This window comes from Sciurus carolinensis, chromosome 3 (assembly GCF_902686445.1).
Source record: "Sciurus carolinensis chromosome 3, mSciCar1.2, whole genome shotgun sequence".
NCBI lineage: Eukaryota > Metazoa > Chordata > Mammalia > Rodentia > Sciuridae > Sciurus > Sciurus carolinensis.
The window spans coordinates 1,888,434-1,915,515 of NC_062215.1; the positions used below are offsets into that span (position 1 = coordinate 1,888,434).

Sequence of the window (27,082 nt, forward strand, 5' to 3'; positions counted from 1 at the left end):
AATATGCACTTTACTGGCTACATCTGTCCATGGATATGATTAGTTTTGCCCTCGGAATATTTTAAAACGACTGCATTAGATAATTATAAATAAAATTATAAATAAAAACATGAATTTCTGGCTCCTCCGTGAAAACCGGGTGCTTAGCTTCTGGGATTTAAAGCCGAGTGGAGCTGCCGATGGGGGCTGCCCAGAGAGCCTGTCCCTGCCCTCACCACACTACAGCCCTCCCTGAGGATACTGGCATTTACTCCGCTGAGAGGCCCACTCTCTCCTGCCTGTGGCCCCTCCCCTCTTGGGCCCCCCAAGCCGGGGAAAGTTCTGGCAATGACCCGGCTGGCCCTTCAACTGGCCCACCTGTTCCCACTTGCAGGAGGCACAGGGGCCTTCACAGGTTTGCTGCAGGAACGAGTGGGAGAAGGGAGAGGCCAGTGACTGCCTGGAGGCCCCAACTACGCTTGACCCTTAATTCCCCTGGTGGGGAGTTCGTGCAGAGGTCAGGCTGCTCCATATTTCAGCATGGTTCTGGGAAAGGCAGCCCTTATGTGCCCCTCCAAAGGAGGCTCTTCCCACAGGAAGCTGCTGCCATGATGCAGGACCCCGCACAGAGCAAACGCCGGCCTGCCCCACCTGCAGTCTGCATGGGTTGTTGGTGCTGTGGAGCTGTGTGCCAGGGTTTGCCTTGGAACTGACCTGTGGCATCCCGTCCCGGCCCATTTCTTTCAACTTCCATGGACATGCCACCCCACTGCATCGGCTGCTCTGCCAAGGGTGTGCCCACCTCCAGGTGGAGCAGGAAAGAGTATAGGCCCTGGAAATAGGGCCAAGGTGTGAAACGTGCCTCTCAGCCAGGTCACACTGGGGCTTTGGGCAAATCACATCTTGGTGAGACCTAGTGAGGCCTGTGTGTTGAACATCTGGGAGAGAGAGGCTCAGAGCCCAGTGGGTGCTCAAGAGACAGCCCGTTGTGTCCTCATCTGGATATCAGTTCCCCAAACCTGTCTTGAGTCCTTCCTGAACTTACTCGCAACTTCCTGCTATCCACTGGTTTCACCAGAAGTTCCAGCACACTACCCGCTCCTCTCGCTGGGCCCCACTGGGCGCAGAGGGCCACTGGCAGCACTGTCTCGGAGGAAAATCAAGAGGCCCTGACCTCCAGCCTCTTGCACACCCACCAAATTCCATCAGTGCCAGGAGGAAACACTTGTGAAACCTGACCCTCCACCACCACTGCCCGGGCTCGGGCTCCCTGTAGCAGGTCAGGCCACTCCTCACCCACCCACACTCACGGTCCCTGCCTCACGACCTCCAGGACTACTCCTGCTCCCCAAGGTCCTCGCAGGATTGTTTCTTAGCATGTGCCATCCTCAGTTCAGAAAGCTCTCTCCACATCCCACCTCCGTCACCCTCACTTTTCAGGGAACCGTCCCTGAGCCTGTGCTGTCTCTAGATACTCTCCTCTGAGTGCCATCCCCACTAGCCCGTCCTTGCCCATAGTGGTGACCCATCCCAGGCTCCCATGCCTGGAGGGCAAGTTGCAATGTCTGTGTTCTGTTCAACTAGCGTGCCACAGGCACCTGTCCATCCCAGCCAGGACTGGGGAACATCCACAGGACAGGGAACCGAACCAGACAGGGATTCAGGATCCGGTGATGCACAGGCTGAGAGAAAATAAGAAAGGAGGGCCTCAGCTTGCACGCTTAAATGCCAGGCCAGGCGCAGCTGGTTGTGACTCACAAAGTGCCAGCTGGATAAAGTCCTTGAGCTGAAGCCCTGCTGACACTGTTGTGTCACTCTACAAAGTCCAGCTGCATGGTTTTGTTGCAGAGGATGGAACCTGTGGAAGAGGGGGCTGCTGGGACAGGGTCGCTGGCTTTCTGGAGCTCCTAGGCAGGAAGTGAGAGCCAACCTGCACAGAGGCTCCAGGGGCCTGGTCAGCATCCCAGGGAGCTGGCCTGGGACATCCCACCATGCCCAGCAGTAACGGAAGCACTGAGTTCTGCTCAGGGCACAATGGCCCTGGGGGATTGTCCTCCTCTGGTCACACAGGGCAGATCAGAGACTAGCACTGTCTAATTGGAGGCTGGACAGACTTTCTTTAGGAGCAGCTCTCAGGCTGGGATGTGGCTCGGTGGCACAGCGCTTGCCTAGCAGGCTTGAGGCCCTGGTTCCATTCTCAGCACTCTGCTGAGCCAAGCCCAGGAAGGCAGAGGCCATGTCCCGGACCTGTGAGGTGGAGTAGTCCTGCGTGGTCACATGATTTTCCAAGGGTCTCTGGCTCCTCTCGCCCTTCACCAGGCCCACCCAACCAGTGCTCAGCATGTGGCAGGTGTGCCTACTTGAATTGCATTACCCCAGTGCTGGGCTACTTGGTGGGACAATCCTGCGGCTGCATGTCGCCAGGCATCAGTCAGACTTAGGTACCCAAGTTACTTTCCAGCTACCACACTGCTTTCCTCTACCACACTCTTCCACCTTGATATTCTGTCTCACCTCGAGCCCTGAGGAATGAAGTCCCAAATTAACTTTTCCTTCCCTAAAATTGTTATCAGGTCTTTTAGTCACAGCAGTGAAAAAGTTGACTAAAACAGTTGCTGAGGCTGGCCTTGAACTCATGATCCTCCTGCCTCAGCCTCCAAAGCCACTGTAATAACAGGTGTGAGCCACTGTCCCCAGCTAAGATTCCATTTTTAAAAGTAGTTTTTAGGGATTTGCAGCTTGGAAATCTATGGGTATATTTCCAATTACAGAAGGGATCTCTGTCAGCCTGTAATGGAGAGCTGCCACTCCAGTGCCATTGGCATCCCCAGGGCCCTGCTTGGCAGTGCCCTCCATGTAAGCCAGGTTTTAACAGACAGCAGTTGCAGGGCTGAAACAATGCAGTGTTTGGTTTTGTCATTAAACACAAGCATGAATAAAATTTTAAGATGGCTTGCATTCTGCCAGAGCACATGTACTTTAACCACACCCGTCTGTAAGGTCCTGGGGTAATTCCCGATCTCCCCCTTTTGCAGCGAGCGTTCTGACAAATGGTTTCTTTTCTCAAAGACTTGCAGAATGCCGCCTCATCGTGCCCCTTAGCTTTGCCCTAGGCGTGCTTGTCACACTCCTGAGTTGGGTCCCAGCAGATACAGGGCCAAGTGCAGGGACAGGCAGGGGCAGGAGGGCACTGCGGGAGGTGGCGGGACCAGCTTTGTGGGCTCAGGGTTGGTTGGTCAGGCGTGGCCAGGGGTCCTGAGGCCAGCAAGGTCATGAGCACAGGCCAAGACAAGATCAGCAGGAAAGAAACACCAAGGAAACTGGGCTCCAGAGTAGGTACTGCTGACTCCATCGCCCGACGTCCAGACCTCAGGAAGGGGGCTCACTGAGATGTAGGTATAGGAATGGGACTGCCCCAGGGACCTGGTGAAGCTCTCTGCCCCTCCTGGAGACTCCAGGCTGCTGGCCAGGTGACAGACTGTCATTCCTGTCACCTAGTGTCTGATGCCTCCTGCAGTGCCGTGACCCCGGGGCATAGCAGAGACATGCAGGAGGTGGTAGCGCCAAGCTTTGTGGCCTGATTTGGGGTCATTTCCACCTTGCATGCTCTTGGCCCAGGGATGTATTTAGCTGCTCCATCTTGTCCTGAACCCACCGTACCCCCAATAAGTTAGCTCTGCCCTCCACCCTGCTGCCCTTCTCCTGGAGACTCCCTTTCCATCCATGAAACGGGAACACCACTAACACCTACTCACAGCGCTGCTCTGAGGGCAGATGACGCCCGAGAGCTCCAGGACATGCTGACACGCAGCAGCACCCAATGATCATGTGGTAGCCGTCCCCTCAGCACCACCACAGTGACCCCTACTCATCTTCCACCTGGTCAAGCTGCCTGTGGGTTCCAGATGAGTGCCTTTGGCAGCTGGCAAAGCTTCACCCTTGTGAGGTGTTCCTATGGTGTGGAGACTCCAGTGGTGGCTCCATCACCCCTGCCTCCTGCTGAGGTCCCTCCCTAGGGCGTTGGTGGGCCTATGACTCCTCATCAGCCGAATCTGGTGCAGGTAGCCAGCTGTCCTTGACCACACGTGGCAGGAGGCAGGCTGTGTGCTCATTTGCCAGAACCTCCGCCTCTCTTGCTGACTTGGCTGCAGAAGGTCACCATGGGCGGAGGACAGTGGGGTCCCTGGCTGCTTAAAGCGGCCTTGAGCCTGGTGGGATTCTGCATGGAGGATCTGCCCCTCAGAAGCACCCTGGTGCAGTTGTTTGAAGCCAGCAAGCTGTGGCAGCACTGATAAGCAGCCACAGAACACGCTCAGCTGCTTGGCCCCCGTCAGACCCAGCGTCTGTTTTCCATGTGGTGGTGCTCGGGGGTTTCCTATTACTGAAAGGGTGACACGTCCATCAGAAAGCAGCCTGCAACCTGAAGGCAATTCCCGCCCAAACCTCATTTCAGCACCTTTGCTCCCTGGGGCCTTTGCCTCACGGTCCTCCTAGGAAGTCTGCTGTGGTTTATCCACATTTGATTCCCCTCCTGCAGGCCGAGAGGCTGAGTGGTCCCTTCCTTGTTGGTGTCACTGGTCAGAATGGGTGCCAAACATGGGTTGAGATGAGAAGAATCCAAGGTGCGTAATGCAGCCCTGGCCACATGAAGGTCAAGCCCTGATGCAATGCCCCATCAGGAAAGCAGCTCTGGCCTATTGGCTACTGGTGCCCACGGTGTGCCCAGCGCCACTCGTCGGGTGGGTAGGGGTGGCCTCGCTGCAACACCTGCCTTCTGCCCCCTCACAGCTCCTTCAGTCCTTTAGTGTTGTGTCTGTCATGGGAACTGTCTCAAAACCAATCCTGAGGACAGGGCAGCATGCAGGAGGCAGCAGCAGTTTGCCGGTTCCTCCCCTTCCTGCCAGACAAGGTCCTGCCACAGGGCTAGGGTGTCTTCCTCAGCTCAGGAGCAGAGCCAGGGGCCACCAGCAGGCTGGGAGGGACTCAGGCGTGAACACACTCAGGAGTTCAGAAGTAGGCCAGGACTACGGCAGAGAACTCTCCGGAATGATGGGGAGAGGCTGGCCGTGCGCCCTGGCCTGCCTGGCCCCTCGGTGCTGGCTTTGGCACACCCGCCGGCTGCTCTCATTCCCTGCAGGGCTCGGGCCTTGCTCTCTACTCCAGAGCAACACAGGACTCTCCTTCCCTTCCCTCTGTGCAGCTCAGTGTGTCAGACAGGATGGGACGGCACTCACTCCAGGGGAAACGTGTCCAGGGATTTGCTTCTGGGGTCATCAGGAGAAGGAGACAAGGAGGTGGGTGGGCAGCTTCTCACACACATGCGGGCACTGCTGGCTGACTCCCAGCGCTGAGGGGATTCTCAGTCCTTGCCTGATGGGGCCCTACCCCTTCAGTTCTTTCTGTTTCCCTTTCAATAATTTTTCTTTTAAAAACAAAAACATGGCTCAGAAAAAATAGGATATAAGGCATCACTTTGCTGAGGGGAGTACGACTGTTTTGAGGATGCATTCTCCCCAAAATGCTCGCTCTAAGAATCTGCTCCGAGAACATCCAATCACTTATTCCACACACGGGGACATCTGCAGCTGCTCTGTCCCCGCCCCCGGCCTGTGTGGTCACGGACATGCTGTAGGGCGCGAGCTCCTCACCCCAGTCTGCAGGATGATCCGCCCCACCTGCTCTCCACTCTGGTGACCTCTATTTCATCCTATCAATTCTTCATCAGAATGTTCAGTTCCTGACTGTTCTTGAATGGATGACGGGCAGTCCGTTCAGAAACTTTTTGCGTCTCAGGATTTCTAGCGCCAGGGGAAATCTGTCATGTACGTATTGGCTATTTAAAAATCACAGCCAAAATAATCTGACTGTGAAAACACACCATATGATGTTTTTTTTTTTTTTTGGTATTGGGGATTGAACCCAGAGGTACTTAATCACTAAGCCACATTCCCAGGTCTTTTTATTTTTTAATTTTGTTTGAGATACAGCCTTGCTAAATTGCTGAGTCTGGCTTTGAATTTGCTATCCTCCTGCCTCAGCCTCCCAAGCAGCGGGGATTATAGATGAGTATTACTGTGCCTGGCCTGTACAATTGTTTTTAAGGTGAGACACAGATGAATTGCTCTTTTAAATTTTGGTATCAGGGTTTCTCATATTGATGGACTGAACTGAAACTTCTTTTTTCCCTTTGTTATCCTATTTTGGAATCTGCCCAAACTCCGCCTGTGTTCATGAGTTTAGACCTAGAATGTCCCCGAAGACTCACATGTTGAAGGCCTGGCTACCAGCATGTGGGGGAACCTTCAGGAATTGGAGGATGGGGAGGAAGTAGGTTACTGGGGCATGCCCTTGAAGGGGATGCTGGGACCCAGGCCCCTCCTCTTTCTCTCTCTGCTTCACCCACATGCTCCCACCATGTTGTGCTACCTTACCACGGGCCCAAAGGTATGGGGGCCAAGAGACTCAGACTGACGCTCAGAGACCAGAAGCCAAAACAAACTTTTACTCTTATAAGTGGATTTCCTTATATAAGTTGTTAAGAGTTACAGAAATCTGACTAATGCAGATAGCAATGGAAAAGAAGAAGCTAATGTGATGGGTTGACAGACTTGATTCCATGGAAATGTTATAGGCCAGGTTACATGGGCAATGATTAAACAGACTCCCTTTTACCCTGGGACTCCATGTCATGTAGGAAATGCTTCTGCCACGGGAACACCCTACCCCTGTACCCATCATCAGTTGCTTTGCATGACATGTTTGGCAACACAAAATAGCAATTCTTGTATAATGAAAAATTGTTCTCTTTTGATTCCTATTTTCTTAAACAATGTACTATGTTAACAGTGATGTCAACAGTGATTGTCTAGATGTTAGTAACCATTCTTTAGTTTGTACCTAAGTAAAGTCTTTTTGACCCACTTCCCCCTCTGCTAATGATTTTAGATCTCATGATGTTAGTTTGCAATTTTGAATCATAGCAACAGACACTTATGATTGATGTACTGATTTAGGGTATAAAAACCCCTGCAACCCTGTGGTTGGGGATGTTCTCCCAATAGCCATTTTTTGGGGCATTGCCTGAGACAGTAAGCTGGCCAGCTAATAAAGATTCACACTTGGACTTCTCAGTGGTGATTGGTCTGTTTGTAAGTTGCGCCCCGTAACACTAAGTGTCTTTAGCTATGTCTAGGTTAAAACCAAACTATTATTACTACTATTATGAACGTTACTAGTGTTAAGTAGCAGCAGTCTGGCAATTGGAGAAATTATAATCCACCGTGATAAAAGGTCACGCTCTGCATGTGTGCACTCATAAGCATACAAATCAACCGGTCACAACCCAACAGTCTTCACACTCAGAGCACTCTGAGGCACTTTGCAAGTTTAGGAGGCAATTTCTTCCTCGATACGAAGCTCTGTGAGGCTACCAGTCCTGTGCACAGTGACACTCTCCAAGTGGGGAATGGTTGGGCTGATGCCACTGCCTTGCCCACCTAAAAAGGCTCTCGGTGACCTTGTTCTGAAGGAGGCTGGCTACAGTCACTGATCCCGGGGCAGCTCTGTTCGGCCCTGCCTCAGTCTGGGGCCACGTGTCTCCCTCTGGTGCACAAGCAGTTCCCTGCCCGTGCACTGCTGCAGCCGCAGGAGCGAGCCATCAAGGAAGCGAGCCACCAGCAGCACCATGGGCCTGAGACACTTACCACATCGCGTGCATGTAAGTCGGCGGGAGACGGGGGCTGCTGACAGGGGTGCAGTTGTATGACCTCATGATCCTTTCTGCCAACAAAAAATTTCGAAACAGACTCGCCACCAGCAGGTCCTGTCTGAAGAGCTTTTGGAAGAGATCTGGGGGTAGATAAATGATAAAAAAGGAGTCTTCAGGGACCACTGCACATTTACAGTTCAACACACAAATTTACTTCCATCAAAAATTGAACATGCACATTTCCCACTGGACACACAGATACAAACACACATCCGCAAAGACACACGGACAGAGATACACACATATACACAGACACACAGACATGCTCGCACAGTACACGAGTGCACATCCACATAGTCACACATCCTTAAGCACACACACAAGCACACGTGTTCATATATACACATATAGACATATATGTGAACAAATACCCAAAATACCAACCCACCAATAACAAAAACAGGTAAGGCTTACGAGAGGGATTTTGGTTGTGGGAACGCTCATGCAGAAAGCCTTGCTACCTGCCACTGCTCTAGGCCCTGACGCCTGGCCACTCATTCCAGACACACAGCGACCTCGTAGGCTCCTGCCTTTGGCTTCAACACTGCCCCCACCCTGCCTGCCCCACACCAGCTTCTCCTGCATCTGTCAGCCTTCTCTCCCTCTACCCGGCAGCACCAGGCAGCCTCACCGCGGGGGAGCACGTTCCATGCGATGGTGTCTGTGATTGCTGTGAAGATCCAGTTGAGCTCACCCAGAGGAGTCCTCCTGTCATTCAGTCGGCCAGGGATCCTAGAAAGGACGGCGCACTTTATTAGCACTGTCATGCAATTAAAAGGGTGTGCACAGAGGAGAAGCTCAGAGCAGAGGCAGCAGAGGCCGGGCACGGGCCAGAGGCTCCACCCTAGAAGCTCAGCCTCCACCTTTCCCTTCCTTCCCCCTCCACATCTACACGGGTGCCTCTGAATGGAGACCTAGCTGGCCACATGTAGTTCCACCGAGTTCCTGTTCCCAAGGGTAACCAGGTGGCACTTTGCTAAGAGGGGTCTGCACCATGTTCCACAATTCTCCCTGTGGCTCCAACACTGCAGAAGGGTCCTGTCAACCCGAGAGGGCTGGGGAAGAAGTCCTGTCCCTACACGACAGGTCTGAGCACAGGGCCACAGAGATTCCCAGGGAGCTCACAGTCTAGCAGGAAGGACTGATAAGCAACAAACATGGGCATGTGACAGGTCGTGAGTGTGTGCACGGCAGAGATGCACCACACGGAGGGGAGAGGAGCCCATGAGTATGCTGTGTTTCAGGAAGGGAGCTCGGGGAAGGCCTCTTGAAGGCGACCCTGGAAAGAGAGCTGCATCTCAGGAGATGGCACAGCTGTGCCCTGTCTGCAGGAAGAACACGTCCAGCAGCAGTGACGGTGAGCGCGAGGCACTGAGAGTGGTTTCTTGCTGCTTCACAGCAACTTAATTTTACCCTGCGGGAAGCACCTTAATTATATCTGACTGGAAGCTCTCTTTCTCCCAGAAGGAAAATGTTCACAGTAATTTGGTTTAGAGACTCAAGTGTGATTCCTGCCACTTACAAGACTGAACAGATTAATAGCTCCCATCATGGTCACCCATTTGATGGCACTGTCTGCTCAAGTGACACTCAGGGAGGCTGAGTCTCAGAGACGGGAGGAGCGGGCCAAGCTGATGACACGCCTCCACAGCATGTGTGCCCTCTCCTTCCCCAGAAGGCCTTTTCACTTCTTGCATCCTCAAGCAGGCTTAGTGATAGGGCAAGAAAATGGAGATAAAGAAACCAGCATTATTCCCCAGGGCCAAACTGCTGCCAACGTGGCAACAGAAGTCTCCAGAGAAAGCTTTCAAGCTTGAGGAAGGCATCCACCCCTGCAGGCAGACACAGGCTCCCAGGAGGAGCTTCAGACAGTGGCCCTGGGGCTGGATGCAGCCCGGATGGTGCCAAGAGACTCCATGGGCTGTGCAGGTGTCAGGAGGGACCTGCCACTCACGAGGAAGCACAGGGCCTCGCAGACTGCCGTGCTTCCTCCCCTTATGCTCCTCGCCCAGCTCACACAGTGTGGAGAGGGCCAATGCACTGCCACGTGCTGGGTGACCGTGCTGCCCATCACAGCTCTGCCATGGGACAACGGGGCTGGGAGCCACCAGGGAAAGAGCCGTGCCTGCCCTCCGGCGAGCTCCGCCTGAAGGCTGGGTGAGGGTGTGTGGCACAGCACGAATAGCTGGAGGCACTTCTCCAGAGGTCCTGGCAGACCTTGAGCCCCAGTCTGTGCCTGGGTGATGAAAAAAAGAAAAAAAGGCGTAGGCCAGGCGAGGAGACCTGAGACGGTCACTCGCATCTTGGGTCTGCAGATGAGAGACAGATGCTAAAACCCCAAAACAGATGGGACTGTCAATGACATGCGGCAGGAACACTGCCCCTTCTCAGCGTCGGGCCTGCTGGGTGCACCTTCTTCCTCGAAGCAGCGCAGGTAAAGAACTCTGGTTGTGAGGCCAGAGCTCACCTGGGATCAGCATCAATGCCAGAGTGTGTGAGGGAGAGGATCAGGAACCCTTGTCCGAGTACCTCCTCCTGGCCTGCTCGGTGTTCCCGAGACTGCCCAACTACAGTTGGCTACTGCGCCAGCTGCAAGTCCTGGGTTCCCAAGCCACCCTCAGGCTCTGTGACTCACAGCAGGACCCAGCGAGAGCAGTCCCACACACAGTCCCCATTTATCACACAAGTACACATCAGAGAAGTCAAAGGGGACCACAGGTCGGGTGTGGTGGCAACCCAGAAGCCTGATTGGGCACAGCAGAGGTACCACAGTCCACAGTGCAGTCTGACTACAAGTGTGAGACCCCAGAAATGGGCTGTGGGCAGTAAGAGGGGATGGAGTAGATGGATCGCAGAATAGCTGCCAGGAATGGCGACCAGGTGCTGAAAGGTTCTTCGTGGGTGCTGGAACAGCATGAGGGAACACGCACATCCTGAGCACAGAGTGAGTCCACCATGGAAGGGCAGGACGATGGGAAGGGTGAACTGCAGACTGCGGTGGGCGAACGCCCTTCCTGTCTGCATTCGTATGGTGTCTACACGTTCCCACGATGACTGGGTCCTCGTGAACCAAGGGAACAAACAAGTTGCGGTTCCCTGGCCTGCTCAGCCCCGGTCCTGGGAGGTCCAAGTACACGGGCTGTCACAGTCAGACCATCTGACCACCATCCACTGTCAAACCTGGGCAAGCACCTGGCTCACGTGAGCCCATGTCCTCAAATTAGGTGACACTGACACACTCCCCACTGCCTTCTGGGGCCTGCCTCTGGTGAAAGGGACTGCGTTCTGAGCAGAGGACCTGCCTACAGAGCACCCACCACGACACCCTCACCGCACAGTCACACCACTGAGAAGAGGGGCTGGCTGACGGTCAGGGTGCATTTAGTGGCGTTTTCAAAAATGTCACTCCTGTGACAACCACTGGTGGAGCGATGAAGAGCTGAGCACCCTCACAAGGTCCCAAGGGCTCCCTGGCTCTCCCAGCTCACATGAGGCGCAGGCCAGTCAGGCTGCTGGCGCTGGCATCTCCACTCGCTCGCACGCAGCTGCTTCTGGGAACGATGGAGGGGGACTGAGTCCCTTCCCTGCTCCCTGTGTCACTGAGAAGAGGCTCAGCCAGAGACCATCTGGGCTTCCCTCTGTGTACCTAAGACCCGAGTGAGAGCTGGAGGGAAACAGGCGGCTGGAGCATGGCCCAACGGCCACACTGCACCAGACCTCCTCTGACCCCGAGAATCTCCTCGTTTCCAAGGGCAGTTCTACGTGGAAGCGGAGGAGCGGTGGTTCAGGAACACACCGCCAGACTGGAAGATGAGAAGAGCGCGACTCCAGTCCCAGCTGTGCTGCGGTTGGGCAACTTCTCGTCCTGCGCCTCTGCTGAGTCACGAAGGCTAACCTTATGTGCCACATGGGGACTAAAATAAAACGGGTCCCACTTCCTCAGCAGACACAGCCACCAGCCAGGAAGCCTCCCCCAACGCCACCGCACCACACCAGGGCCTGTCTTCACCTTCCCCCGGGCGGCTTCCAGCTTCTGCCCAGGACCCCCCTTCCTCGACTTCGACACCAAGGCTGGCACTGCTACCCCAGCTCTGCCACACACTGACGCTCGTCAGCGCCCACACTCCCAGGGGCATGATGACCTCGTAGCACGGGGCCAGCTCTGAATGCCCACCTGGCGTTTTTCCTCTCAAGCCCCTTCATTCTCCCTGACACTTCCTGATGGCCCCCAGGTTGCTGCCCACCCCTGTCCCTGAAGCCTCTTCTCTACCAGAGGCACCCTGCTCCTTCACCAGCCACCCCCTAGGAACCAGCATGGGGACACTGAATGACATCTCTTCAATGCCTGGATGCCCAGTTGTCTCCCTTTGGCTTCTCCTTGTCTCAGGGGCTTCCTGTCAACCTGGGCCTTGCCAGTGCCTGCCTTTCTGCTGGCTCCACTCCTGTGAGGATAAGCCATCCAGCCGGGCCCTGACCCTGGCCTGCTCACACACAAACCTCCAGGTGGCTAGGGTCACCTGCCCATCCCCTTCGGTTCCTATTCTCACTGTGGACTCTCCTCTGAACTCTCAGCAGGCCCCATCAGCTCCTGTGGCACACCAAGTGGGGTTCCACCACCTCTGCCCCTCGGCTGCCACCACACCGTGTCTGCAACCCATGTGCACACTGACATCGGCAGGGCTCCCAGGACTTGCTTCAGGCCCAGACTGCCTTCCTGTGCGCCGCGTGGATGCTTCTTGCTCCCAGGTCTCCTCCTGTGATGTCCTTCCTTCCTCTAGACACTGGTAGCCTTTCTCTGTCCACTACAACAGCCTCCCTCAGTTATGACTGAGCACCAAGGACCTGGAGAACCAAGTGGCTGAAGGCAGGATACCTATGTTCACAGGCTGTGGCCTGGATTCCATGGGTCTCCACAAATTGATTTCAACTTGAGACTGAGCAGCAGGGCCAACCTGACTCTGATGCCGATAGACATGGGCCCAAATCTGGGACCCTAGGCCAGCTATCCAACCTCCCCTGGGCTCAGATCCTACCCAGCATCAGCAGTCACAACCACCTCTGCCACCAGGACTGACATGCCTCCTGCCACATGTGGTGCTGCATGACACAGGTGCCACCCACCTGGTCAACCCGACAGTCCCCCCTCACCCCAAGGTGACCTCCTCGAGGGTGCCCTGGTGCTAGACACAAGGTGAGGACAACCACACATGGCCAGTTCCACCAGCATGATTGGAGACCAGGGAGGGCCGTGCTATGGGATGCGGGGCTCAGCAGGTGCAGGACGGGAGCAGAGACCTCTGGCTTGGCACAAAGTGACCTGACATTTGGGACCCTGAGGCTCCCTGGGAGCCTGTTTTCAACTGCTCCTCCTTCTCTGAGGCCAGGTGGTACCTCTCTTCCCTGTTCCTGACCTGACTCGGCCGTCGCTGAGTTCTGGCCGCAGTCCTCACCCCTGCCCTGCCCCTCAGCCTGATTCCAATGCCCTCCCTGCCCGCCCTTGGCTCCTCCCCCACCCGCTGGCCCTGTGACCCCGGGCATGCTGCACACCCAGCACTGCCAGCCCACCTTGGACCTGCTGCTGGGCGGCCAGGTGATCCCTCCTGGCGCACGGGGAGAGGTGTTCCTGTGCTTACTTCCCCCACAGCGTGAATCTAGAAGGATTAACGCCAAGCTCTCCGCTGGCACCAGCACTGCCACCTCCTGGCTGCAAGCCCCTGCTTCACCAGTCTCTTCTTGGAGGCTCGGGTCGTCGGAGACCTACTCAAGGGTATGTCCTCAGTCCTCAACCAAACAGCTCAGGGTTCCTGCAGGAGCCCCGTCTGTCAGCCCAAAGAGGCTCCCTCCCGTGGGGACCTATGCAGCTCTGTTCATGAGTCTGCAGTCCTCGGTGGCTGCAGGGGCTTGCGATTATTTTTTGCTGCCTCTATTTAAAGTCTCACTCAGGACAAAAGGCAGCAGAGCTCCCTGGCTGAAGGCGTGTGGGCTGAGCATCCCCGTGGTCAGGTCTCAGATGGGTGAAGACTTCTGTCCCTCAAACTTGGACAAGCCCATGTGGCCTTCAGACTGTTGATAACCACCTGATATGATATGACAAACTTGTGAAATGTGCTCTGGTCCCCACCTGGTGCTCCAGCCCCTATCCTGTGCTCCAGCCCCCTCTCTTGTGCTCCCTCTAGCCTGCAGTTTGCTTGTGCTGTCCATGCCCACAGCTGGGGCAGCCTCTAGCCCCAGAGCCAAGGCCAAGGCCCTGGGAAGAAGCAGTGCCAGGCTGGCGAGCCTCAGAGACAGGCAGACCTGGCCAGCGTGCCCCCGCGAAGCCTGCGCACACATTCCCTTATTCCTTGGCACTGCTCCACCGGGCCTGCTTTCTGTGTAATGCTGCAGTATGGTCCCACGGGCAACGACTTCCTTTCCTCGATATATGTCAATCTCCCTGTAGTTTCTGGCAGAGTGCTGAGCACACTGCATAATCTAAACAGCCCACAAATCTGAGTCACGTTACTTCTACTTAAAAAACAACTGCTCCCACTCATGCCGACGGCTCTCCATGGCCCCATGAATAGAATCCCGACTCTATCGCAGTGTGGCAGCTCAGGATGCCACCCAGGCCCTCCAGCTGTGCGGGCTCAGGTCTGTCTCAGCTCTCTGGTGAGGCTGGGCTCTGCTCTGGGCAGGCTTAGCACCTGGCTGAACAGCAGAGGCACAGGCAGCCCTCCCAGGTCTGCAGGGGCCAGCTTCCTTCCTGGTCGTGGACAAGGGCTACTGCCTGACAACCCTGCATCCCTTGGGTGCAGTGCCACTCCTGGAGCGCCAGCGGGCAGAGGCGAGACGGCGAGGCAGCAGCCTGCACTCACTGTCCTGACGCTACCCCGGCTGTCACCAAGGCCCCTTCCTCCTGGTGCAACACTCTCTAGCATACCCACCTGTCACCACCAGATGCCCTGCACTGACTTCCTGCCGTGCGCCCTCCGCCTCCAGCAGGCTGGCCTCCGCAGGACACCTTTGCCTGCTACCTCCTGCTACTCTGCCCGGAGCCTGTGAGGCTGCAGTCCCAGAGTGGGGTAGGCATCTCTGCCTCGAGGACGCTTGTCCAGGCCATGTCTCCACTGGCCTGGGAGCTCTGTGAGGGCGAGGACGATGAAGTACCTGCAGAAGGATGTCCAGTGCTGAAGTCCCACTGAATGACCACAGGCCACGTGTGCACACGAGGCTCAGCGAAAAACTGCAGCACCAACAAAATGCTCAAGTGGAAATACAAAGAGACAAGAAGATAAGACAAACAGCCCAGGTCTGTTGTCTGAGCACCGCCAGGTGCATTTTGGTGACCATCCCTCGAGGTGTTTCTGTGTACAGAACTGAATGATCTGAAATACACTGAAACAATTCACTTTATAAAGAAGGGCTGCATTTTTGTTAAAAACACCTACGGATACACTTAGAATGGTCTGGAGAGGTACGCAATGGAGTATTAACAATGATTACCATGACAGGGCAGATGTCATGAGTGATTTTTAATCCTTTCTGCTTGTCTACATCTAACAATGCACCTGCTAAAAACATAGTCCTTGTGTAATGAAGAAAAATAAAACTTTCTCTTTTTTAAACAAGAGGGAGGTTAGAGCAGGTACTCCTGACAGGGAGGACATTCTAGAAGTGGGCTGCTTTCCACATCCGTAGCTTAGACTGATTCAGCTGCAGCAGGGTGCACCTTCCCTTTGCTGGATGTAAGTGACTCGATGGTGCAGGACCCCAGGCCGGTCCATTCACAACTGAGAATCGCCACCTTGCAAGCAGCACGGGGAGGAAGCCTGGCAACTTTTTTTAGAGGCAGTTCTGTTGGAAATGCAGGTCAGCATGTGGTCAGATCTCTAGTAGGTAGAAGCTCTCTGTTCCAGAAAGTGGCTCAGCCTGCAGGACTGAGGGGACCAAGGGGCTCACCGAGCTCGGTGGGAATCCACGACCTTGTGTGCTCTCCATCGATGCACGCTGCCTTGAAACCACACGTACAAAACCCACACATGTATGTTCTCAATTGATGCAAAAGTGCCACTCCAGGGGAAAGGAAACTTGAAGGTTGGAAATAATGTACCAGACAACAAATTTGTGAGGCTTGCAAATGTACCTTTCCATAAGCTAATATTCTCCTGAGCCAGATGTAGACACATGCCTGTGATATTCTTTTCAGGATCTCCTTACTTAAAATGTAACACAACACAACCTTCTCTAGTATTGCCTGAACCTTATTCTTTTCAGTGCTGGGGATGAACGCAGTGCCTTGTACGTGATAGGCAAGTCTCTACCACTGAGCAACATCCCCAGCCTTATTTGAATTTTGAGACAGAGTCTCACCAAGTTGCTGAGGCTGGCCTTGAACTTGCCACCCTCCTGCCTCAGCCTCCCGAGTCGCTGGGATTACAGGTAAGTGCCACCACCCTGGTTATCACCTGAACTTACATATAGTGCTAAGACTCTAGCCACTCACAGATGTCTCAGTCACATCCAATGTACATAAAACCCACAGTTGACAACTCATAACACTTGGTATTAGTCTGAATGTTCTGTGATTTTAAAGTCAGAGAAGCATACCTCTCCTCTGGGCTGCAGAATGTGCAGGAAGTCACATTAGTTCAACACACAGGGGCCTGTGACATTGAGCTGTGGTTTCCCAGGTTGTTCCCATGGACACTCGAGTGCAGTCCCACGGACAACCCGAGAACAATGGTTTCTGTTTGGTGTCTCACATGCCCTCAGGGGAATCTTCCTCTTCTGGGGCCCTAGTCCCACCGTGAAGATCCTACTCATCAGGCCTCATCTCCACCGAGCCATCTCCAAAGGGCGCACTTCCGAACACTAGCACGCGGGCCAACAGGTGTTCAGCACACGAAACTGGGGGCACATAGTCCAGTCTGCAACACGCAGGCCACAGTGCTACAGACACACAGCAGGGTGGCTGTAGAGGATGGCCATGCAGGCCCAGCCAGGCAGCAGTGCCGAAAACAAAAGAAAGAAGTACAAGTAATTTTCAAAGGGACACACACTAGTGAGGTCTGGTCATGAGAACAAAAGCACACCTTGAACTAACTTGGGAAAGCTTAACCTAAAACACTCTAAGTAGACAATGGAGATTCACAAGAGGGACCAGAGGCACAGCAGCAGGGAGCAGCCACTCCCTCCAGGGGAATGTTGTGCAGGGGAAGGGATGGACTGCACAGAGGCCCAGTCCACTGAGGTCAGACTTCCGAGAGGCATGGCTGTTCCCAGGGGTGGAGAAGGCACGGGTGCGAGTCGTGGGAACATCAGTAGGTGGAATCCAGCAATGTATCAAAGAGTAACACATCGGGACCCAGCGGAGTGAGCCACAGGGACCCGAGAGGTGACATCTCAACATCAAAGACAACACGACTACCAAGAGAAGGAAGGAGAATAAGCACACCATTTCGGATGCAGGGAAGCATCAACATCTCCACACTGGCTTGGGAGGAACACTCCTGCAAAGCCAGCAGGAGGAGCTTCCTCAAACTGCTAATGACACCCATGAAAAAGCCACAGCCCAAGTTCTACTTAAGGGCACAGCCCAACACGTTCCCCTCAAATGCTCCTTGAGATCAGAGGTTGGTGCCCAGTTTTATTGTTTTTATTTAACACTGCACCAGAGGCAGTGGGTGGCACTATAGATAAAGAAAAAGAAATTATAGACAGAAAAGTTGGAAGGAAGGAAAACTTATGTATTTGCAGATGATATAATTATACCCATACTCAATGTTAAGGAACCTACAAAAGAGCTATCAGAACCAATATGTGGAGATCCAAGATGACGGACGAGAGGGAGGCTGCATTCCTTATCTTCCTTGTCGCTCTGTAACTCAGGATTCAAGCAGAGGAGATGCTGTTTTCTCTGTGAGACAGCTGTCGCTGCCCACCAATCCCCTGCTGTTTACCCCTTCAGCTGCTGTGATCACTGTTAGCTGCCAGCATATAGCCTGCCTTTCGAGTGGAGACTGCTCACTGACTGCCACCTATCATCTGCCATTTGCCCACATGCCTGCCTCTTGCTTGTCCATTATTCACCTTTCACATACCCATTGCCCACCACCTGACCTACACCCGTTGATCATCCGCTCTTACCTGCAAACCACCCGCAGACTACCGGTGGATTGCTTGTTGCCCTCTTGTTGCCTGGATGTCCACTGTCACAGTACCACAGGAAAAGTACTGGAAGCCTTCAGGGACACTAAAAGACCACAGGGTAGAATCTGTATGCCTCAGCTTCACACCACTAGATGAGAAGACACACAAACAACACGATAAAACAAGGCAACAAAGCGCCTCAGACAAACCAAGATGTTCAACAACAGAACCCACAGACAACCCAGTAGAAGAAATGGCAGAGAAGTTTAGAAAATACACAGACTGATATTTGAAATAAAGGATGATATTGGAGAGAAAATACAGGAAGTGAAAGATCACTTCAATAAAGAGGCAGAGATTGTAAAAAGGAATCAAGCAGAAATCCTTGAAATGAACGAAACAATAAACCAAATTTAAAATTCGATAGAAAGTATCACCAACAGACTAGACCACTTGGAAAACAGAACCTCAGACAATGAAGACAAAAATATACACTCTTGAAAATAAAGTTGACCACACAGAGAAGATGGTAAGAAACCATGAACAGAACTTCCAAGAAATATGGGATAACATGAAAAGATCAAATTTAAGATCTGTCAGAATAGATGAAGGCATGGAGATACAAACCAAAGGAATGCACAATCTTGTCAATGACATAATATCAGAAAACTTCCCAAATCTAAAGAATGAAATGGAAAAATCAACTTTAAGAGGCTTATAGGACCCCCAATGTACAAAATTACAGCAGATCCACACCGAGGCACATTATAATGAGAATGACTAACATACAGAATAAGGATACAATTTTAAAGACTGAGAGAAAAAAATCAAATCACATATAGGGGAAAACCAATTCGGATCTCAGCTGATTTCTCAAACCAGATGCTCAATACCAGGAGATCCTGGAATAACATACCAAACTCTGAAAGAAAACGGATGCAAACCGAGAATTTTATATTTGGCAAAATTAAGTTTCAGATATGAAGATGAAATAAAAACCTTCCATGATAAACAAAAGTCAAAAGAATTCACAACTAGAAAGCCTGCATTACAGAACATTCTCAGCAAAATATTCTAAGAGGAGGAAATGAAAAAAAAAAAAAAAAAAAAAAAGAAAACCAGCAAAGCAAGGAACTACACTAAAGGAAAGGTCAATCAAAGGAGAAACTAAGTCAAGTAAGGAAAAAAAAAAAAAAAAAAAAAAAAAAAAAAACCCAAGTGGCCGGGAACACAAATCATATCTCAATAATAACCATGAATGTTAGTGGCCTAAACTCATCAATCTAAAGACATAGACTGGCAGATTGGATTTAAAAAAAAAAAAAAAAAAAAAAGAAGAGCCAACACTATGCTGTCTTCAGAAGACTCACCTCCTAGGAAAAGACATATCACTCACATGGACCACATAAACAAGCAGGGGTTTCCAGTCTCACAGCAAAGTGGACTTCAAACCACAGTTAGAGGGACAAAGAAGGACATTTCATACTGCTCAAGGGAACCATACACCAACAAGATGTAATAATCGTAAATATGTATGCCCCAAACAACAGAGCATCTACAACACAATAATACTGGGTGACTTTAAAATGCCTCTCTCACAACTGGATAGAGCTTCCAAACAAAAACTAAACAAAGAAACTATAGATTTAGATAATATAATCGATGACTTAAACTTAACAGACATATATAGAGTATTTCATCCATCATTGAGTAAATACACTTTCTTCTCAGCAGCACATGGATCCTTCTCTAAAATAGACGATGTTATGCCACAAAGCAACTCTCAGCAAATACAAAAAAAAAAAAAGAAAAAGAAATACTACCCCGCATTCTATCAGATCATAATGGAATGAAACTATAACTCAATGATAAAATAAAAAATAGAAGCAAGTCCACCACCTGGAGACTAAGTAGCGTGCTACTGAATGATGAGTGGATAAAAGAAGAAATCAAGGAGTAAATTAAAAAATACTTGGAGGTAAATGAGAATACCAATACAACATATCAAAATCTCTGGGAGGCTATGAAGGCAGTGCTAAGAGGAAAGTTCACTGCACTGAGCTCATACATTAAATAATAAAAAGTCAACAAATAAATGACCTAACATTATATCTCAAAGTCCTAGAAAAAGAACAAATCAACACCAAAAGCAGCAGAAGACAGGAAATAATTAAAATCTGAGCAGAAATCAATGAGATTAAAACAAAAGAAACAACTAAAAAAATTGACAAAACAAAAAGTTGGTTCTTTGAAAAAAATAAATAAATTGATAAACTCTTAGCCACACTAACAGAGAGAGAGGAAACTCAAATTACTAAAATTCATGATGAAAAAGGAAATATCACAATGGATACTACTGAAAAAGAGAAGATAATTAGAAACTATTTTGAAAATTTATACTCACATAAAACAGAAAAACTTAAAGACATCAACAAATTTCTAGAGACATTTGATCTACCCGAATTGATGTAGGAGGACAATTAAAACAGATCAATTTCAAGCAATGACATAGAGAATGCCATCAAAAGCCTACCAACCAAGAAAAGCCTGGGACCAAATAGATTCTCAGTCAAGTTCTACAAGACCTGCAAAGAAGAATTAACACCAATACTCCTCAAATTATTCCATGAAATAGAAAAGGAGGGAACCCTTCCAAACTCAGTCTATGAGGCTAGTATCACCCTGATACCAAGACCAGACAAAGACACATCAAGGAAAGAAAACTTCAGATAAACGTCCCTGATGAATATAGATTTAAAAACATTCTCAATAAAATCCTGGCAAACCACATACAAAAATATTTTAAAAAGAGTGCACCAAGATCAAGTGGGATTCATCCCTGGAATGCAAGTTTGGTTCAATATACGGAAATCAATAAATGTAATGCATCACATCAATAGACTTAAAGACAAGAATCATATGATTATCTCAATAGATACAGAGAAAGCATTTGACAAAATATAGCAACTCTACATGTTCAAAACACTAGAAAAACTAGGGATAGTAGGAATATACCCCAACATTGTAAAAGCCATCTATGCTACACCCATGGCCAACATCATTCTAAATGGAGAAAAATCGAAAGCATTCCCTCTAAAAACTAGAACAAGACAGGGATGCCCTCTTTTGCCACTCTATTCAAGATCATCCTTGAAACTCTAGTCAGAGCAATCAGACAGACAAAAGAAATTAAAGGGATATGAATAGGAAAAGAAAAACTTGAACTATCCCTATTTGCTGACAACATCATTCTATATTTAGAAGATCCAAAAATTTCCACCAGAAAACTTATAGAACTCATAAATGAATTCAGCAAAGTAGGATATAAAATGAATACCCCCAAATCAAATGCATTTCTACACATAAGCGACAAATCCACTGCAAGAGAACTTAGGAAAACTGCCCCATTCACAATAGCCTCGACAAAAATAAAATACTTGGGAATCAAACAAAAGAGGTGAAAGACCTCTACAATGAAAACTAGGGAACACTAAAGAAAGAAATTGAAGAAGACCTCAGAAGATGGAAAGACCTCCCATGCTCTTGGATAGGCAGAATTAATATTGTCAAAATGGCCATACTACCAAAAGTGCTATACAGATTCAGTGCAATTCCAATTAAAATCCCAAAGTCATTCTTCACAGAAATAGAAATATCAATTATGAAACTCATTTGGAAAAATAAGAGACCCAGAATAGCCAAGGCAATCTTCAGCATGACAAGTGAAGCAGGAGGCATCACAGTACCAGACCTTAAACTGTATTACAGAGCAACAGTAACAAAAATGGCATGGTATTGGCCTCCAAACAGACATGTAGACCACTAGTACAAAACAGAAGACACAGAGACAAACCCACATAAATATGGTTATCTCATACTAGACAAAGGTGCCAAAAATATATATTGGAGAAAAGATAGCCTATTCAACAAATGGTGCTGGGAAAACTGGAAATCCATATGTAAACAAAATGAAATTAAACCCCTATCTCTCACCCTGCACAAAAATCAGCTCAAAGTGGACCAAAGACTTGGGCACTAGAACAAAGACTCTGCGCCTATTAGAAGAAAAAGTCAGCCCAAATCTTCATCATGTTGGCTTAGGACCTGACTGCCTTAACAAGAAGTCAGCACAAGAAGTAAAATTAAGAATCAATGGGATGGATTCAAACTAAAAAAGCTTCTCAGCAAAGGAAACAATCGATAATGTGAAGAGAGAGCCTACAGAATGGGGAAAAAATCTTTACCCCACTCACCTCAGATACAGCACTAATCTCCAGGATATAATAAAGAACTCAAAAAACTTAACACGAAAAAAAAAAAAAAAAAAAAAAAAAACCCAATCAATAAATGAGCTAAGGAACTGAACAGACACTTCACAACTGATCAAAGAACACATGAAAAATTGTTCATCATCTCTTGAAATTAGAGAATTGCAAATGAAAATGACTCTAAGATTTCATCTCAGTTCAGTCAGAATGGCAATTATCAAGAACACAAGCAACAATAAATGTTGGCGAGGATGTAGGGAAAAAGGTCCACTCACACATTGCTGGTGGGACTGCAGATTGGTGCAACCACTTTGGAAAGCAGTATGGAGATTCCTCAGAAAACTTATAATGGACCCACCATTTGATCTAGCTATCCCACTCCTCGGTTTATACCCAAAGGACTTAAAACTGGCATACTACAGTGATGCAGCCACATCAATGTTTTTACTGCTCAATTCACAATAGTGAAACTATAGGACCAACCTAGATGTCCTTCAACAGATGACTGTGTAAAGAAAATGTGGTACATATACACAATAGAATATTACTCAGCCTTAAAGAAGAATGAAATTATGGCATTTGTAGGTAAATGGATGGAACTGGAGAATATCATGCTAAGTGAAATAAGGCAATCCCAATAAACCAAAGGCCAAATGTTTTCTCTGATAAGTGGATGCTGATCCATAGTGGGGGGTGGGTAGGGAAGAAAGAAGGAACTTTGGATCATGCAGAGGGGAGTGGGGGGGCAGTGAGGATGGGAAGGACGGTAGGATGAGACAGACATTGCTACCCCATGTACGTGTATGAAAAATTAAAATAAATATATAATTAAATATTAGAAAAAAAGAATCAATGCGAGGTCAGCAAGTTTAGAGATCATTATGCAAATTGAGATCATTATGCAAAAATCAATTACATTTTGACATGCTGTGATTAAACAAAAACAGAACCTGAAGTGAATTGTTTGCAAGATGCATATACTTGAAACCACGAGGCACCAGGACACCTAAATCGCACGTGGTGGTTAGGGAGAGGACCACGCTTGGCCCTAACAGAAGCGTAGTGAGTAAACAGGTAAATCAGACAGGGACTCTGGGATGCGCGGGGCAGGACGGAGCACACCAAGGCTGAGGTGCAGGCCTAGACTGCACCAGGGTTTGACTCTGGGACTCATACCCGGTATTTGCACAACTCCAGGTTTTCCAAGCCCGGCTCCCTCATCTGTGAAATGTCAGGAAGGACCCACTTTCCTGGGTTAAGTTAAAAGGGATGAGTGAGTGAAGCACAGTGGCTGGCAAGATCAACCATGGCACTCGGTGCCAACCTGACGGAGGGTTGGAGCGAGAGCACACACAGACGGGGCAAGAGGGGTCCACAGGGCGCAGGCGTGCCCCGCCCCATCCCACAGACGCCCGCAGCGACCACATGGCAAGAGGAAGGCTTGTCCAGAAGAACATGTGACACAGGTGACTTCCCTCGATAGCTCTTTGGGCTCCCTGTCTCAACCTGCTGGCCACGCCCCAGTCAGCATCAGCAAAGCAGCCGGGGATCCCAATGGGTGGCTGAGGCAGGCAGTGCCTCAGAATCCCCCGAATCCCCTCCACCCAAAGGAGCACTTCACAACACCACAGGGGAGGGGCCCAGGGCACTGGCGGAAGTGGCAGGATGACGACAAGACAAAAGGAGGAGCAGACAACGAGGCTGCAAACTGCTGAGACAGCTTTTAAAACCTTTAGATAGTTGTGCTATGCTCGTGGAAAAAGAGCCGAGTATCCCTGAGATGGCGAATGCCCCAGGTTGATCCAGGATCCTGCGGGACCCCAGTCAGAATCTCAGCAGGATTCATGTCAGAACAAGCTGGTCCTAGGTTGATGGGAAATGTGAGGGGACAGGAGAGCCAAAGCCACTTCACAGGGGACAGGACACAACACAGCTACCGCAACCAAGACGGTGTGGCACTGCCTGAGGACACACACAGATCAGCAGAGAACGGGACCAGGGAACTACAGCATCAAACGGCCTCTGCCTACCAGCGTCCAGTGAGAACAAGTTTCCTCCACACACGCTCAATACCCACACGAAAAAGGATGGCCTCTAACCTTAATGCCTACTGCATACAAAGACTAACTTGAACAATCACAAACTTCAACGTAAGATAAACTGTAAAATTACACAAACACTTTGAAGAAATCTCCAAAGCTGTGGGTGGATCAGGCAAAGATTTCTTAGGTGGGACTTAGAAAGCACAAACTATAAAAGAAAAAAAACTGCTAAATCAGACTTCATCAAAATGAAAAGCTTTCGTTCTTCCAAGGACTGCTTTGAGAATGGAGGCCCAAGGCACAGACTGGGCAAAAACACTCACGATACAGAGATCTAAGGCCGTGTCCCACACAAAGACACATGAAGACAGCACAACTTTAAAACTGGCAAGAGACTTGAGCGTGCATTTTATTAAAGAGCATAAAGTAATGACCAGCAGCAAGGGGAAGGCTGCTTAGCAAATGCGAATCACAGTGCTCAGGATGCCTGTGCGCCTGACCTCAGAGGCAGCAGCCCGGGCAGCACCTGGGAGGATGGTTGTAGGCTCAGGGACACGTGGGAGTTCTACACATGGGTCCAGCCCTGCTCCAAGACCGTCCGTCAGACACCAAGGTGCCAACCCAGAGGCAGCCACCCAAGCCGCAGCGGGACCCACGTTGTGTTTGTGGCCGCTGTTGGTGAGGACCAAGATGCCCGGAACGCCCAGCAGCAGGTGAGAGGCAGAGGGCACAGGCGACTTGTGAAGGGGAGACCCTGGCACAGGGGGTGCTCACCAAGCTCCACGCGGGAGAAGCGGCTGCACAGACAGCATCCTGCAGCCCTCCATTTGTGCAGCTCTGGAAGAGTGGAGAAAGGCCTGGCGTGGCTCAGGAGAGGGGCGGAGCCCAGGGACACGGGACTTGCTGTGACAGCGCCACACCATCCACAGAGCGCATCGAGCTTTGCCGCCTAGGTCACGGGAGGATTTATCAGACATCTTTAAATGTTGAAGAGGAAACCGCAGCATTTTCAAACAAATAAAAACAGTGTTTCACCAGCAGGCCTGCAGTAAGGTTAGAAACCAGCACCCTCAGAGGGCAGCTGAGGGGCAGGAGGGAAAGACGAGAGGTGTGAATGTGGGGGAACCCTGGCATTAACTCTGGGGTTACGAAAGTTTAGAGGAAATGAAATGAGAAGAACTGTGTGGGAGTCAGGAGTGGGCGAACGCAACTGGGGTTCAACGCTCTTGTACTGCGTGGCTGTTGCCAGGTGCTACTTCAACACAGACCGAGGGCTCCTGACGGCCAGGCCCCGCCAGCAGCATGTACGGCCAGTGGGCCGGGGTGGCTCTGCATTCTTAGAGAGCCCTCTGACCGCCCTCCCAGGACCTGGACAGAACGGTGCATTGCATCTCCCCTCTGCCTCGCCAAGCCTGGCTTTCCAGGGGTCCTGTGAAGACAGCAGACGCCAGACTCCATGCGCAGGTTCTGGTCTCCACCTCCCAATCAGGCCCCTCTGGGGTCTCCTTGTAGCTGTGTGTCCAGCAGAAGGGAGACTCCCTTCCTCCTGCCAGGTAGTGCGCCCACGCCGAGGCGGCCCATCTTTTACCATGTCCACGTGGAATCTGCCCTTTGAAACTGTCATGTCCTTCCCTTGTAAGAACCTTCCTGACGTGTCCAAAGTAACCTTGCCTCCCCACCAACATCCCAAGCCCTGCCACAGACGGTTAGGAGGCGCTACATCCCACCCTTCACCCAGGACCCAGGTGGGACAGAGTCGCTCAGACCTGCGCCGGGGTCCTCCAAGCTGGAGATGAAATCAGCGCCAGAGGCTGGCATGCAGCAGGCCATGCTGCGGGTCTTTGTTCTGAAGACAAGGCCAGGATTTGGGCAGCGCTGTGAGGGAGTGGCAGCTCTGTGCCGTGTACCTGCTCAGCCACTGCTCTCAAGACGCTCTCCCTGCAGGCCCACCTGCACTCCAGGCTTCACTGGACCTCCCCGGGTTCGCCAGTCAGGAGGCACCACGGCTGCCTTGCTGGGGCGTGTGTTGAGAGCAGAGGGATCCTGGGGCACCATGTCTTCTCCCCTGACCTTGGAGGCATGCCAGGGACGAAGCATGGGTACTACTGCCACCCGCCCCAGGGTGATGCCACAGGAGACGGTGGGCGCAGATCTTAGGGCCCCGGGAGACCCTCTGCTCTGCTCTGCACTGTGCCTCCAGGCCTGAGCCAGTGGCTGGCTTTCTCTGCGCCCTGCTGTCCCTCGGGGTTTGTTTCCCCACTTCACCTGTCAATTAGCCTCCAGTATCTCATCATTCATCTGATCAGTGACTGGCTCACACTAATGAGTTACTGATTTTTCACCTTCAAGCAGCCAATACAATATATTCATGTTGCAAAGAATGGTGTGTTTTGAGCCAAGCCTGTATCTTTGGAAAGTTTTCCTATCAAACTAAATCCACGCCAAGACTCTGCCTTGACCGTGGAGTCACCTCTCACCTGGGCCCTCTGTGCAGTGGGCACACTACCTCTGCATGCAGACTCCCGCCTGGTCACGGAGCCTGTGCACCGTGTAATGCCCCAGCAAGGCAGTGTGGATCCACTGCCCGCCTGCAGGAGCCCGCCGGGCACACCCTGCTCTACCTGCTCCTCACTGACGGCCTAGGCCACCCCCTGTTCACCTCAGCTCCCCAGCTTTAAGGGCAGACGACAACAGCAGTGCCCTCCAAGGGCTTAGTGAAGGCGAGAAGAGGGGATGCGGCGAGGCCTGGCCCAGGGGTGCTCATACCCACGGACAAATCTGCTTAAGGTTCCCATGCCAGCGCAGAGGCCCACCCAGGACGGGGCTCCGAGCGGACAGCCGGTTCTGCTCCGGGTGCTGGCCTGATGGCCCCTTTCATGCATGCTTACAACTCGATG

General features: G+C 51.1%; 1 protein-coding gene across 1 annotated transcript in view; it reads right to left on the bottom strand.

Moving 5' to 3' along the window:
- Window positions 1-27,082, bottom strand: part of Rptor (regulatory associated protein of MTOR complex 1) — a 339,150-nt gene that overhangs the window by 101,783 nt on the left and 210,285 nt on the right. The window contains 2 exon segments of the mRNA XM_047544108.1: window positions 7,683-7,827; window positions 8,379-8,479. Coding sequence (XP_047400064.1) covers window positions 7,683-7,827; window positions 8,379-8,479 — 246 coding nt within the window.